Source organism: Fusarium oxysporum, genomic scaffold (assembly GCF_000149955.1).
Source record: "Fusarium oxysporum f. sp. lycopersici 4287 supercont2.46 genomic scaffold, whole genome shotgun sequence".
Taxonomy (NCBI): domain Eukaryota; kingdom Fungi; phylum Ascomycota; class Sordariomycetes; order Hypocreales; family Nectriaceae; genus Fusarium; species Fusarium oxysporum.
In genome coordinates, this window is record NW_017264849.1 from 178,703 (window position 1) to 192,084 (window position 13,382).

At 42.5% G+C, this 13,382-nt stretch overlaps 5 protein-coding genes across 5 annotated transcripts; 3 read left to right on the plus strand and 2 right to left on the minus strand.

Moving 5' to 3' along the window:
* Nucleotides 1–198: 198 nt before the first annotated feature.
* On the minus strand, nt 199–1,696 carry FOXG_17192 (uncharacterized protein; the record flags this gene model as incomplete). Its single annotated transcript, XM_018397212.1, has 2 exons — nt 199–993; nt 1,052–1,696. 2 exons carry the CDS (start codon nt 1,694–1,696, stop codon nt 199–201), a joined length of 1,440 nt encoding a protein of 479 aa, XP_018258264.1.
* Nucleotides 1,697–8,473: 6,777 nt separating this feature from the next.
* Nucleotides 8,474–8,689, plus strand: FOXG_22775 (uncharacterized protein; the record flags this gene model as incomplete). Its single annotated transcript, XM_018403188.1, has 1 exon — nt 8,474–8,689. The coding sequence occupies one exon, from the start codon at nt 8,474–8,476 to the stop codon at nt 8,687–8,689; it is 216 nt and encodes a 71-aa protein (XP_018258265.1).
* Nucleotides 8,690–8,708: 19 nt separating this feature from the next.
* Nucleotides 8,709–9,127, plus strand: FOXG_17193 (uncharacterized protein; the record flags this gene model as incomplete). Its single annotated transcript, XM_018397213.1, has 2 exons — nt 8,709–8,728; nt 8,836–9,127. 2 exons carry the CDS (start codon nt 8,709–8,711, stop codon nt 9,125–9,127), a joined length of 312 nt encoding a protein of 103 aa, XP_018258266.1.
* Nucleotides 9,128–10,255: 1,128 nt separating this feature from the next.
* On the plus strand, nt 10,256–10,696 carry FOXG_22776 (uncharacterized protein; the record flags this gene model as incomplete). Its single annotated transcript, XM_018403189.1, has 1 exon — nt 10,256–10,696. The coding sequence occupies one exon, from the start codon at nt 10,256–10,258 to the stop codon at nt 10,694–10,696; it is 441 nt and encodes a 146-aa protein (XP_018258267.1).
* An 867-nt stretch (nt 10,697–11,563) lies between these two features.
* On the minus strand, nt 11,564–11,955 carry FOXG_22777 (uncharacterized protein; the record flags this gene model as incomplete). The annotated part of the gene is made up of 3 exons (XM_018403190.1): nt 11,564–11,634; nt 11,678–11,795; nt 11,845–11,955. 3 exons carry the CDS (start codon nt 11,953–11,955, stop codon nt 11,564–11,566), a joined length of 300 nt encoding a protein of 99 aa, XP_018258268.1.
* Between the last annotated feature and the right edge of the window lie 1,427 nt (nt 11,956–13,382).

Below are 13,382 nucleotides of genomic sequence, written 5' to 3' on the forward strand. Positions count from 1 at the left end.
GATATGAACTCGCTCAGGCTCTCCAGCTGTGGAGGTTCTTTCTTTCCGGCTTTGGATCTGTTAACGTCGATGATGACGCCTTTTAGGATGCTTTTGCTTTTCAAGTTGTTGAAGATGCGGTAATAGAAGTCTTGAAAGATGCCCAATTCAAAAGTTGAGCACGGTTCCCCAAAGAAGTGAGGCACATTATATAACCATTCATCGGATAGCTGAACAATATTTGTCTGATCGACGACATGGTTCCATGGAAAGTTGGACGCCATATGCTCGGCCCTTGAGTGATGAAGGACCCTTGTACTTTTTTTTATTTTCCATAAGGTCCCTAAACGCTATCCAAAACTCGGGATCCTCTGTTGTCATGGGTGTCGACTTGGGCTGTTGAGACGGACTTGTAGTCTGCGCTTTTGCTGAAGACTGCATAAACTTCCAAAGTGTAAAGGGAACCTCAAATGTGTTTGCCCAGTACTGGTCCCGTTTCAGCTCATCTTCATAGATGAGTGGCTCACCATTGAGGTCTAGTTGTCCGGGGAACAGGCCATTATGCCACGCGCTGTCCAGTAGAACAGTAATTGCTCGCTTGTACATTTCCTCTGGTGAGAGTGAGTTCATACACCTCCCTTTCTGGGCCATAGCAATTGATAGGGCGAACCTCACTGGCTCATCCCAAGCAGTGTCATCATTGTCATCGTGAAGAGGCTGACAGTCTATGAGGTTCTTCCAAATGTCAATCTTGTTGTGCCACGCGTCCCCTGCTGAGTCTATCCCTGACTTATCAAAGAATCCAGAATCCATGGCATGGAATAGTGACGTGTCCTTTGTGCGAAGGAGGAAACGAATGTGGCCTGGGCTTCGGGATACTGAGAGCATACGCTTCTTTGAGACAGGGTTCTCAGCAGTGAAACGTTTCAGAATCTGATTTTGAGTCTTGCTAGACGAGTAGTGTCTCTGCTCTGATTTCCCCGCGGACTGCGCCCCGTTGTCGCCATTACCTTCCTTTTTTGGGGTGATATCAGCACATAGATACGACTTGAGTTCCAGAGATTCAGCCGACTTGATCGCTCGCCTTGATAAGCTCCAAAGCGTAGACAAAAGTGATTTCTACGGGTTGGACTTTTTCTTCATCACTGTTTGCGACGGTGTAGGTCTCTGCTTCACTCGATTCATTGAGCTTCTTGAATTTGACACTTGTCTTGCCGACATAAGCTGAGATAAAGAGAGCTACATGCTCGTCAAATTCGTTGTTTAGCTTGTGCCATCGCTTGATACATTTTGCATCGTGCAGAAGCTTTGTGTCGTAGGAGCCATCCTTCCAGTCAGCGCTGTTAAACGTGTTGTTGATGTCGGCGAACTCGAGCTGACGAATGAGTAAGTCAGTCATCAGTGCTATCTCCGGTAGACCGTGACGGAAGGTAAAAGTCTGGTGGATGACGGATTCAGAAACAAAGTATTGAACGCCATCAGTTTCTGGGTCTTTGCTGATATTGAAGAATGGCCAGCGTTCATCTTTAAATCCTACTGAAGCGATCTGTGCTCCAGAGCCAAGCCACTTCCGGTCGGGGAAGAACCCTATGGTGTGGTTGGGATCATCAATAGAGGAAAGAAACGGAGTAATTCGATCAACAACAGCGTATGGATGAGGAATAGAGGAATGGTCCACGCAGTAACCGTATGAAAGGCCGGGGAAATGTTGACTCATTCGCAAAAGCCGACCTGAGGGGCTGACAGTAGCTGTCGTGACATTATCCCCAAAGGAATAGGTACATGGTCGGTTTGGCGTTTCCATGAAGAAGAGCTCAGAGATGAAGTAAATCGCGAAATAGTAGAGTAGTAGTAACCAGAAGACTTGGACACGTCAAGATGTTTCTCCAAAGAGAAGAAAAGGAATGGAGAGAGGAAATATGGGATAGATATAGCCGCTATCTGATGATCTGACCGGGTATTTTTCAGCCGTACGAGAACTTTACCCAAACATGATTTGGTATCAAAGTGCAAATATTGGATGCCAAGTATGCAAGGTTCAGCTTTGTATGCACGCATGCTCAAGTTATCACAGCCGACCTGTCTCAACCTCGACTTTCAAATAAATCGAGGATAAGAAACGCTCATGATAAGTATTAGTTCCGGCATTTTTAGTTGATCATGACCATGAAACCCGTGAGGGGGCTTTCATGAGCCAATCGTTCACGATGTTTTGTTATCGCGCTGCGGCATCAGGTACACCGATGCATGAGATCCCCGCACTGCCAACTTCAGCTGATGACGATCTGGTAGGTGATTGGATCCGTCTGCTTAAATATTTACTTGGCTGCTGGCCTCAGAGGCTGGAACAACCAAAGGGTTGAAAGACCTGGCCAGCTGAAAGAAAGTACCGAGAGGTCCCAGAAATGGGTGAACAAGTTCCGATATAGTGACTGGTATCTTTTTTACATCCCAGTAAGCTTATGCTTTTCGGCCCTTTCCTTCCCAAGCCGAGGCCGGTTAAGAGAACTTTCTGTACCTCTCCCCTCAATCAAAGTGTATAACTTTACGGTGAACAGTGATTCGTTTACTTGATCCAGACCGTCACTTTCACAGAACTCAATGAACTCGCATTTCTCGTTCAGATATTCAGTCTTCGTTCGTAACGAGCCGCAAAGCTTTCTGAAATTGCCGTATGCCGTGGAGACTGAGTGGCAATTGTTATAGGTCACATCCTTTCCTCTCTTGATGGGCCCTTTATCAACCTTCGCTGTTGAGACAAACCCACAGTCATCAGCAGTTAGTTGTAGGATTTTAATACTTCTGAGAGCACATATACTTCATGTGCAGGAGGAACCTTGTCTGGAAGATTTGCCCTGGCGGCTTTAGGGCAAAGCTGGAGAGTGGATAAGATGCGACAGAGCAGAAGCGAAGGACCTGGAGATTGCTCTCTAACTGCCCAAAAGGCCGGGATGGATTTCTCAAATCTTGTCTTACTAACAGCATGATTTTCCCACATCTCTACCTTGGATCCATTCCCGCTTATGCTTTAGTTAACAGTGATATGAATTCTCATCCTCGGTCGCCGGAGGTACGTCATTATAGTTCACAGTGCTACCCTCTTTACAACCATTTAGATACACTTTTAATGATCGTATGTACATATGACACCTTTAAGAGATTGTAAATAAGATATATGGCCTGCGCGACCAGAATGAGCAGGCACCTTGCAGAGTATAAATAAGTAGTTTCTTACTATGATCAATCTCCATTCTATATAATTACAAACTCATGAAAGACACCAGAAACATCAGTCGGAGGTTTAAGACGCTAGTGACTAGAGAAGCTATATAAACACCATGTGCATTATGTATCCGCAGGATGGAAAGTGCGTATGCGGCGCTATATGCATATTCCCCGCAGAATGGAAGACCTGCGATAAAGGCAAGAATCTTGCGAATTCGGGGAAGTGTCCTGCATTTAAAAGAGGATCAACTAATAACGTTCCATGGGAATGCATGAAATGCAAAAAGGCTAAGCAAAAGAAGGAGCAAGGGACTGGGTTATAAAGTTTGTCCCAGGTCATACACCTGCAGAACATATGCCTCCGGGTTCTGCTCGAGGTTGTTTTACGGCTTTGGGGAACAAAATCGAGCATCGGTAATTAGAGGTCTCCTCTAAGTAGTAATTATATTTATTTAACTGATCTCGATCAGAGTGACTCTTGGAGTATCTCAGCCCAGCAGCAAATAACTTTTCATTAAGGGCAATCGGCAGAAGCCCGGGTGGACTAAGAAAGAATAAAAGTAAAAGATACGGAAGATCTGTGTTGAAGAGTTGGTAACTGTTGTCTTAGTATCTCGGACACCTGATATGTTATCCGGCGACAACAAATGTGAATCGCAATAATAGATTTCGGCCTTGAGGAATCACAAACAGTTAACCTTCCAGACACCCATTGCGATAGCAATACGTGAATGTATACCACTGTGTGATTGTGAGTAGAATCTCTTCGACGGTGAATAAGAAATTGAAGACCAGTTTGGTGTATAAAACACATATCACTGACCACCAACAGACCGTTCATTAATATCAATCCCCAAGCATAACACATCAATTCCCACGAGGAGGAGCAACATCTGACGCTTACCCAGCATATAACGATCATATGCTGGCCGGATAAGATTATCAAGATATGCCATTGCGAATACAGAGGGACGGAAATATAATAGGAATATTACCACCTAGTAAACCAGCTTAAGCTAAAAGACAAAGACTTAGGTACCTGCCTTTAACTTAGAAAGGAAAAATATATATTATAGTTATATAAATATATAGATTATAGATATATAGACTTATAGATAGAGAGATATTAAGGACTTGGCGAGAAAAGTATACCGCCGTAAGTAAGGGGGTAGAGGTTGCTAAGTGCCAGAAGTCTTGCTGTTTACAAAGAGATACCTTTAAATAATAAAGAACTACAAGGTATAATCTCTTGATATGCTTGCACTGTAAGACTGATCCAGGTCTCGGAGACTAAACCTTCCATGCTGACTTGTCTAGGCATACGGCTAAAGCAATAAAAACAGACATAACGGAGATCCGGAATGATACATCAGCTATGAAGGATGGTACGGCTCAAATTCTAGAAGAGATCAACCAACTCCAGGCACAGCTATCAAATCAAGATGACTATATCCTACAGAACTTTTTGGAAGACATGACGACATACACTGAGAACGCCTTAGATGGAGCATCTATTGATTGGAAAAGTTCTAGTACACAAGCCCCATCTCCTAATATTAAAGACGAAGAAGGTACTGGCTCTGCTTACCTTCCAGGTTCGGATTTTGCGCTTTTTAATGTTTATAATAATCATTCTAAGTATTAAGTAGCCGAAGAGGACGGACGTTCGGTGTAGGAATGCATCACGAACGTGGAAACCTACTATACGGGGATAGAGGGAGAATGGCAGGACATCTGCTTAAGACGACGGCGCCGAGCAGCAGTCATGACAGAGCAACGTCCCCCATCCCCGTCTACAGTACCTTCAGAATTCTTTGATGCCTTTAGTCTCAGTTTTTATTAGAGTATGCCACTGGACTTTTCAGACGTTTTTGCTGACGAGTCCGACGTTAAATCTTCCACGACTCGTTTCACAGCATTAACGTTCCCGGGACGTGAATTCGCCTTTCAGGACATTCTTCGGCCTAGCCGCTTCCAACCACCCAGACGGATCAAGATCGCATTCTATATCCCAGTAGATGCTTTCATACGGCCTGGTAAATTCAAGACTCAATAGAATTTCATTTCCTATTCTGTTGCAGCACTCGCACAGCAGGTTGTATCACCTTGGCAGAACATTATTGTTATTATCGAGGGGCCTCCTAGGTGGATTAAGGTTAATCCTAATATCCTTATGCTCTTCAGGGAATTAGGTATCCTGTTTGAAACAAATCAGTCGATAGATTATGTTGGCCGTGTCTCAGTATATCCGCCTTATCATATAGAACGTGACAAGATCTTTGAGCGACCGATCCTTGGGACCATATATGAGGTGGGTCATTCACTCAAGAAAAACATCAGAATCCTTCTTATCTAACTTTCTTTTAGCATACAGTGCAGCCAATACCTTATTCCGGTGGAGCCTGTTTTAACAATATTCTAATCACTACATCACTACAGGTAATAGCAGTGGCACCACATCAGCATCGAAACGACCCAACACATTATAACCTGCAGTATTATGACAACTGGGCCGTAGCTGTTTGTAATGTTTTGAAACCAGAGTTTATAGTCACTCTGCCACAAGGTGAAATGGCAAAGATCCCCTATCCCGGGCGATTTCTTGCAGACCTCTGGAGGTGCCATATCCGATTTAGTAACTCAAAACACGAGCATGTTAATCAATGTGTCCTGCTTACACCCTTGGAGTTTCAAACGGGTCGTATTGGGGTGAGGCCGGTAAGGAGCAGAGTTGAATTTCTCAGGGAACCGCTGCCGCACCCCAAGCAACCCACCACGCCGGTAGAGAGCGTGATTGACGTCACTTCTCAGCCAGAGCCAACTCCAAGGAATACACCTTCTGTTGAAGATTGGAATTATAGTTATATTTTATCTGGCTTGCTTATCTTGTATATTTTACTTTTTTCCCACTTTTTATACTTATGTTTTATTTAGCTTAGTTTTCTCTTATATAGTATTTATTTTATTTTTTATATAATATACATAATGTTATTTATATACCCTTAAATTCTCCCTTATGGATTTTATTTCCCTATTATCTTATAAAAGTTAAAATCTCTAGTAGGAAAGTGTTCCTAAGATCATCAATAGAGGAGGGGCTAAGATATATATAATACTAGCTACTAAGTGCTAATAAGATGATGCTCTTGTAAGGATCCTATATAATATTAATGGAATAAGTAGAGAGACTACTACTTTTAACTTTTATAGATAGTAAGTAATCTACTATAATACTATCTATAATAGTAGTATTTAAGCATTTACTTAGTGTTACTGAATAAAAGATCTTAATTCTATAGACTTAATTAAGAGCAATTATAATTAGAATATAGCATAATATATAAGTTATAGTTTTAAGTATTAACAGCTTAGCTATTTGCCTTATAAATACTAATAATTTAATAATAGCTTAAAATACTTTAATTAATATTTTCTTATACTTCTATTAGACTATATCTTAAAATTGATTCTATTTAGTACTCTCTTCTATTTACCTTCTATATAATAGTATAAATGTCTATTTCTAAGAATATTATTAACTTAATCTCCTTTAGTCACTTTTAGGCTATACTAATACTATATAAATGCTTTCTTATCTAGAAAGCTCACTTAACTAAAATAAGTGCATTACTGAGTACAGTGCTCAGTAGTAGGCTATAGTGTCTAATAGAGCCTATAAGGTATAGGACATAGCTCTACTAAAGAAGCCCACTATACTTTAAGTTGAATGGAAGAAGTCTACAATTTTAAGGCTCTTAAACTGACTGTAGGGCCTAATTTAAGACTAATCTCACCCTCTTACTATATGTATACTGAAGCTTATAGGTTTGCTTATAAGGATGTAGTGGAGCATTAAGAAGATAGCGTACAGGGTCCTATATAGCAGAATTATATAACGCCTGAGTCATAGATGTTATTCTAGAACCTAGATACTGAGAAACATAGCGCAGGAGTAAAGAAGCGCCCTTCTAAAATTAAATCCTTCAGTGCTACAGTAAAGCGGCGTTGAGTTATATAAACATTACGAGCTTATAACGCTCCTATCATCACCCTTTTTAATCTCTTATCAGTTACATAGTATTACCTCTGCAGCCCAGCCATGCCACCAGAATTGCTAATTCAGTTTCTTGCAACTGCACAGATTAAGGGGATTTGGGTCATATACCTTGTATATACCAAGCAGTATGGTGGGACATGCTGCTCAGAATGTTCCATTATCTCGACTTCACCTGCCATCTTGCTGTTTTATTGATGAACATAATTCAAAGTCTGTATGTGCTGATCTTTGATTTGTTGTATTTACTACGCTTTTAGCAGTCTACCTCAGTCCTCTCTAAGAGCAGTATCACTCTTGTACTTCTTAGGCAGTAGAGGAGTTACATGCCCTCTAGGTTATAACTAATAAGTGTATAATAATATCTAAAATATATTAATATAAGCTCAATTGTATAGAACTCTGAGCTATTCTTAGTATGCTGCAGTATGTGATACTTCACTTTAAGATATTGAGATTTTAAAAGCTTTAGTTAGGCTAGGATAACTCTTAGCTGTAGCACTCAGTTTATATACTTAAAAAGTAAAGAACAGCTTATGAGACACTTAATCTGGGGATAATCTCTAAATCTATATCTTAATAAGGAAATTGATTCAATAGGACACTATATATTTATATAGTGACATTCTTCTGATAGATGAGGGTAAAGTAGGTGTTAGATGAAAGGATTAGAGTTAGGAGCCTCTTAATAGAAATAAGATATAGAATCTAGAGAGAATGAATATTGACGGAATATTCTGTGCCAACAGCACATGCGTATCGCTGCACCAGATGTTCCCGAAGACAACCCGCCCCCCGATGTGCTTGAGGACGAATCAGACTATACTCCAGCAAGTAACTCCCACCCAGCTGTACTTGCTATGTGGGAAGTGATTCATGAGGGCGAAAGATGGAAAATGGACTTCATCTGGAAAATCCACAAGGTAGAAGGAAAACCGCGAGACCCCATTGCGAGAAGAAAATGGCAAGAGTTAGAAAGCGAGAGGCCGGGGCTATATGATATGATAAAGAAGGAAGATAAGTTTCTATAATGCTTTCAGAAAGAGAAGTGAGAGAAGCAATATGGCGACAAAATGGAGATAGAGATGCTTGAGAAATAACGGCTTCAAGCAAGGCAGGAGTATTCATCTGCCTGTCGTGCAAATGGACATGAGAGATGGATTGAGAAAGGAGCCACGGACAGGGAGATCGAAACACCCGAGGAAGAAATGGCAGATGGCCCTAGTCTCAGCTCGCAACCAGAACAGGATATACCAAAAGAACTCCCTGAAGTTGAGACGCCTGATAAAAGACGAGGAAGACGACTCTACCAACAGCTCGGAATCGGAAGAGGAGATCCTACTAAGATACCCCGAGATCCCCGACAGCTATCCCAATGACGATCTGGAGGCGTGGCGTACAAGAGTGAGAAGGGACATCGAAGATCAATAACTCGGCAAAGACGATTCAGATGCCTACTGAAAGAGCCAGGTAAGATTGATGTACGAAGAGAACTTCCAGCTCTTCACGATAAAGATAGACCATGATGCATATGTAGAGGAGTACAAGTAATATCATATAGCTCTGCATTTCCCCAGATGCAATGGAGCAATAGATGAAATAAGGCGCCGCAGAAGACTCCATCGAAAGAAGGAACGAGAACTTGCTGACACAGGCGGAGAGAGGCAGCCACGCGAGTTCTGCGCCATGTGGGAGGAGAAAATCGTTGAGGAGGGGCAAGCACAAGGTTTGGACGAGGAACACCAAAACATGTGGAGAAGGATAAGGGAAAATGAGTTGAGGGAGAGAAAGCCGGCGCTTTGGAGACTGTTGATCGGGGGGATGAGGAGAATTACTGGTTGGAGGAAACAAGAGAAGAGGCAGAGTTGAGTCGGAATGTCTTGGCGGAGGAAGCAGAGGCAGCATTTGATACTCAAAGATAAGAGAAATTGAGTCAATTCTGAGGTTTGAAATAAGCATTATTGATATAGTAGTTGTTAAAATATGGTATAGTATCTTTATCGTGCCTTAGAAGGGCTATTTACTATCGAGCCTTGTGGCGAAAGCTAGTCTTTTTTATATTTGATTTAGAGAAGAGGGAAAAGATAAATAAGCCCATAAAGAGAGCTTTTAACAATGTGAGGGGCTGCAAGGATGCACACAGAACCGTTGGGAAGTTCATATCTTGTCAGGGATAGTACGACAGACGAGCTGCATGACTGGCTTCAACACCCGCAGTACTAAGCCGGTCCCATAGGATCTTATAGGATCCTAATGAGACGATACCGGTCTACCTGGTCGGAATTTTTGATTACGTTGCACAAGACGTCTTGACTTGTAGAGCGATCATACTCTTCTCGAACTGGGTCCTTCAGACACTTCAGAGCTGGAGAAATAAGAACGCGTCTCACATTATCCAGGGACAGGTTCTTGCAATCTACAGCATGATATGAGTGTCTTTACCGACACAGAGAGACACTTTATACTATTGATCCATGCCTCTAACAAGGGCCGGGCAGGTGGAAAAGAAAGAGGATTGGTTACATACCTACACGCGGGACGGTACTGGTATCGCTATATGGCTTGGCGAGGTTATCGAGTGGTGACATATGTATATTTCACTATCATGGAGAAGAGCTGCATGGTACTATCCGAATCAGTATTGGCCGATCTATCACGATGCGCTAACTCACGAACAATGCACGTTCTCGTTGTTTGAGAGTGTGTTCCTCTAATTGTCGCTATTGGTGCATATTGTTTAATCCTCATATTTTACCCGTTAAGTCTTTGTGTATAGGGACCTTTTTAGGACCGCATAGGACTAGCGGCTGAAGGATAAACATGTTCAATGACCAGCGATATAAAAGACTTCGATGGCCCTATGGGCTGTAACTCTGTCACATGTCCCTTGTACCCCGCACACTGACTTAACAACGGCCTCCCCACCGAGTAACTACCTTCTATTACTAGAATAGGAGTAACACCAACTCTCGAAAAACTAACTCTAAATGCACTATGATGGAGCCTGTCTTCCCTTCCGAGGGGTTTCGAATTGGGGATATAGCTGAATATACCGAGTTTATGAGTTGTAAGGCAAACAAAGCCAAGATCTCTGATGTCCAGCAGGAAGGCATGTCAAGAGATGAGTCAGATGGAGACCAGTCAGCAACTCTTGATGGAGGCTGGTCCAACATCAATGAGAACGAAGTTGAGTCAGTGGAAGACAAGTCAACAACCTCTGAAGCTGACTGGGTCCGTATCAATCATAGTCACGCTGAATCAGATAGATACGAATTAACGAGTACTGAGGAGCCTAACCCACCAATTCCAGAAAGAGGAGCAGATCGAACAATGGCAGAGATTGGCATAATGAGAGATGTCTATTTGCATAGTATCAAGCGGTTCAGAATAGAGAGACCTGGGTACAGCGCACCGGAGCACACTGAGAACACTGCATGAAAGTGATCTACAAATAGTGTCTTCTTATCTGGATTCTCTAGATCTGCTTATTTTTCTAATGGAAAATAGTAGTGAAAACATGGGCGACGATGGTGGGCCATTCGATGACCAAGTAGTCCGCTTACAAGAGGTTGTAATGTACATTATAGACCGACAGTTCCAACCTGACTTGACGGCTGGGATAATATTTGGGGAAGATGAGGAGCAGGATGTTGACTCGTTTTGGGAAGGGGACTTTCTCCTTAACCAAACCTTATAGTATTACTAGGTAAGAATAAAGACATTAGGATTTGGCATACGAGAGTACATGTTTCTTCTTGTCTGTTTTTTTCTTACGTGTCTTGCCGTTTTCGTTTATGATAGCTGGTGGAAAGCAAGGACGGTGTTTGCTGATTTTCATATTTATAGTTAGGAATAAAAGACAGAAGGTTTGCTTTATTTTTTTCGCCAAGATCCTTGCTAGATGGAAAATATCGAGTCTCTTTCGGGAATTACATACAGTCATCCCATTCCCTAGCCATTGCTTGTTATCCGTCCTTCTATAGTTTTGTCCAACCCCCGTACCTATATTTGCTGTGTTGGGCTCGTTGAAGAGTCTGTGAAGTAGTTTAATTTTGTCGTTGAATCCGAGAGATTATCGGTGTCATCACTGTCACCATGCAATAACAAGATACAGTCTCAGTGTTCACAGGAGCTATTGATGCTAGACTACTGATGGTCTGCTGAATTAAATCCTGGAAGCTCCCAGTTTGTGTATGGCTCTTCAACAGCCTGATGTCCTCTCTTGAGTCAAGCATACATTAGCAAACGTCAAGACTATTCCTGTAGCAAGAAACCTCCTTCACCCTTTCCAGTGAAATGTCAATCCTAAGCCCAGTATGGACAGAAGGTCTCGTAATCTCCGTATGCAGTGCAAGCTCCACCAGACTTCCTCCGCACTATAGGCAGTTAGTATTGGCTACTATGGTTGGAGCAGGGTACTGACAGAAGTAAGTTGCTGGCTATTGCCATTGAATACTCTTCCACAGAGGAAAGTCGTATGTAGCATCCCTTTGACTGTGTACGACAGAAGTCTCCCGCCTGCGCTGGTAACGCAGGTCTATTCGGGTGTTAGGATGATAGTTGACATCTCGATAGACTCAACTCACGCCACTGCATCCGCCATTTGCGGCAGGGCAACCATTGTTTTTGCCGCGGGCCTCGATTGGGTTGGCGCAGACAAGCCCCAGGGGAAGAAAGAGCAGATACTTTGGGTTCATATTTGCGATGGACGATGGGATCTTTGGAATTTGGTCGGTGCTGTGTAATATTGCTACGGGTGTCGCAGAGAGAGGCTTGTTGGATTGTTGATATAGTTTATATATCCATTTTAAGTTTATAAAGCTCGTAAAACTATATTAATATACATTATAATCAGCAGACGAATATAATAAGGTTCAAGTCTAAACGTAATTTCTGTCCTGTCCGAAACAAGCTAAATCGGTTATTTAGAAATAAGCTTCTTAAGAAACGAAAACCCCGGCCTGTTAGAGATAGTTGCTGTGAGGTAATTGGAGGATAATTTCCAGTTCATAACGACCCGTTTATTCTCAATTATTGTTATCATATATGTCTTTCCCCACCAATAACAGGCAGCTGAATCTAGTCTCGGAAAGTGCCGATCGCAGCTGAAGGCTTGAATTGTCGGCGGTAAATGTCCATTGATGACGCGGCGGCCAAAATCTTACCTATAGAGTTTACTGTGGCATTGACGGTGTGTCTTGCAAATTCCACATTGGAGATACCAGAGGCCAAATATGGACAATAGTCGGCAAATAAGCAAAGTCCTCCTAACTATGTTCTTGACTTCGAGCTCTATCCCCGTGCTTTCTGCGATACAACGTGTTGCAACAGGACAACGGACCCGACCGTAGAAGTTCATAAGCAGAATTGATCTTGCGCTTTTTAATCAGTCAGACAGCCAGAACGAATCAGTGTAACGGATGCCGTGTCGATCCATGGCTGTGTTGGCCAATCATTATCGTGACGAGCTTACCTGATAGTTACATGCTTAGTGTTTGGCAACAATACTCGGGGATATGGCTGTCGCTCATCAAGTAGGACAATGATTGACATGCGCACGGTCTCGGTTTCTGCCGAATGTGGAGTACCACCTGAGAATCAGAGTGCTGTTCCTGTATTACAGTTGTTTATGATTACTTCACACCACGTTTTACAGAATGGAAGGGTAGATTTGTTACAAAGATGGCAGCGCGAGGCTGATATTATTCCACATCGCATTTTTTACACTCACATAAACTCACCATGGCTCACAACGCCTGCACTGCTTGCAAAGCGATCTTATCATATATTACTCTGATTGCACTTGGGGTAGATGACCCGTATCCTCTTACTATTCTGACTCTCTAATTTTCGTTTTCTTCTTACACAAGTACAGCTCCTGATTGTGAAGGCCAAGACCTTCCCGTATCGATCTGCTGTCCAACAAAGCTTCATGTTTATGTATGCCGATTCGAGACGAATCAGCCCTGGTACGTATCTCCCCAGCCTTCCAAACGGAGACGTCGTTGGAAGAATCTACCCTTCAGATGATCGATCTTCGTATCTCCCCAGAAAAACCTCAAATTCCGGCATCGATCTGGGCCAATTCAAAGGGTTCCAGGACGCTTGAGATGCACCCAATCCC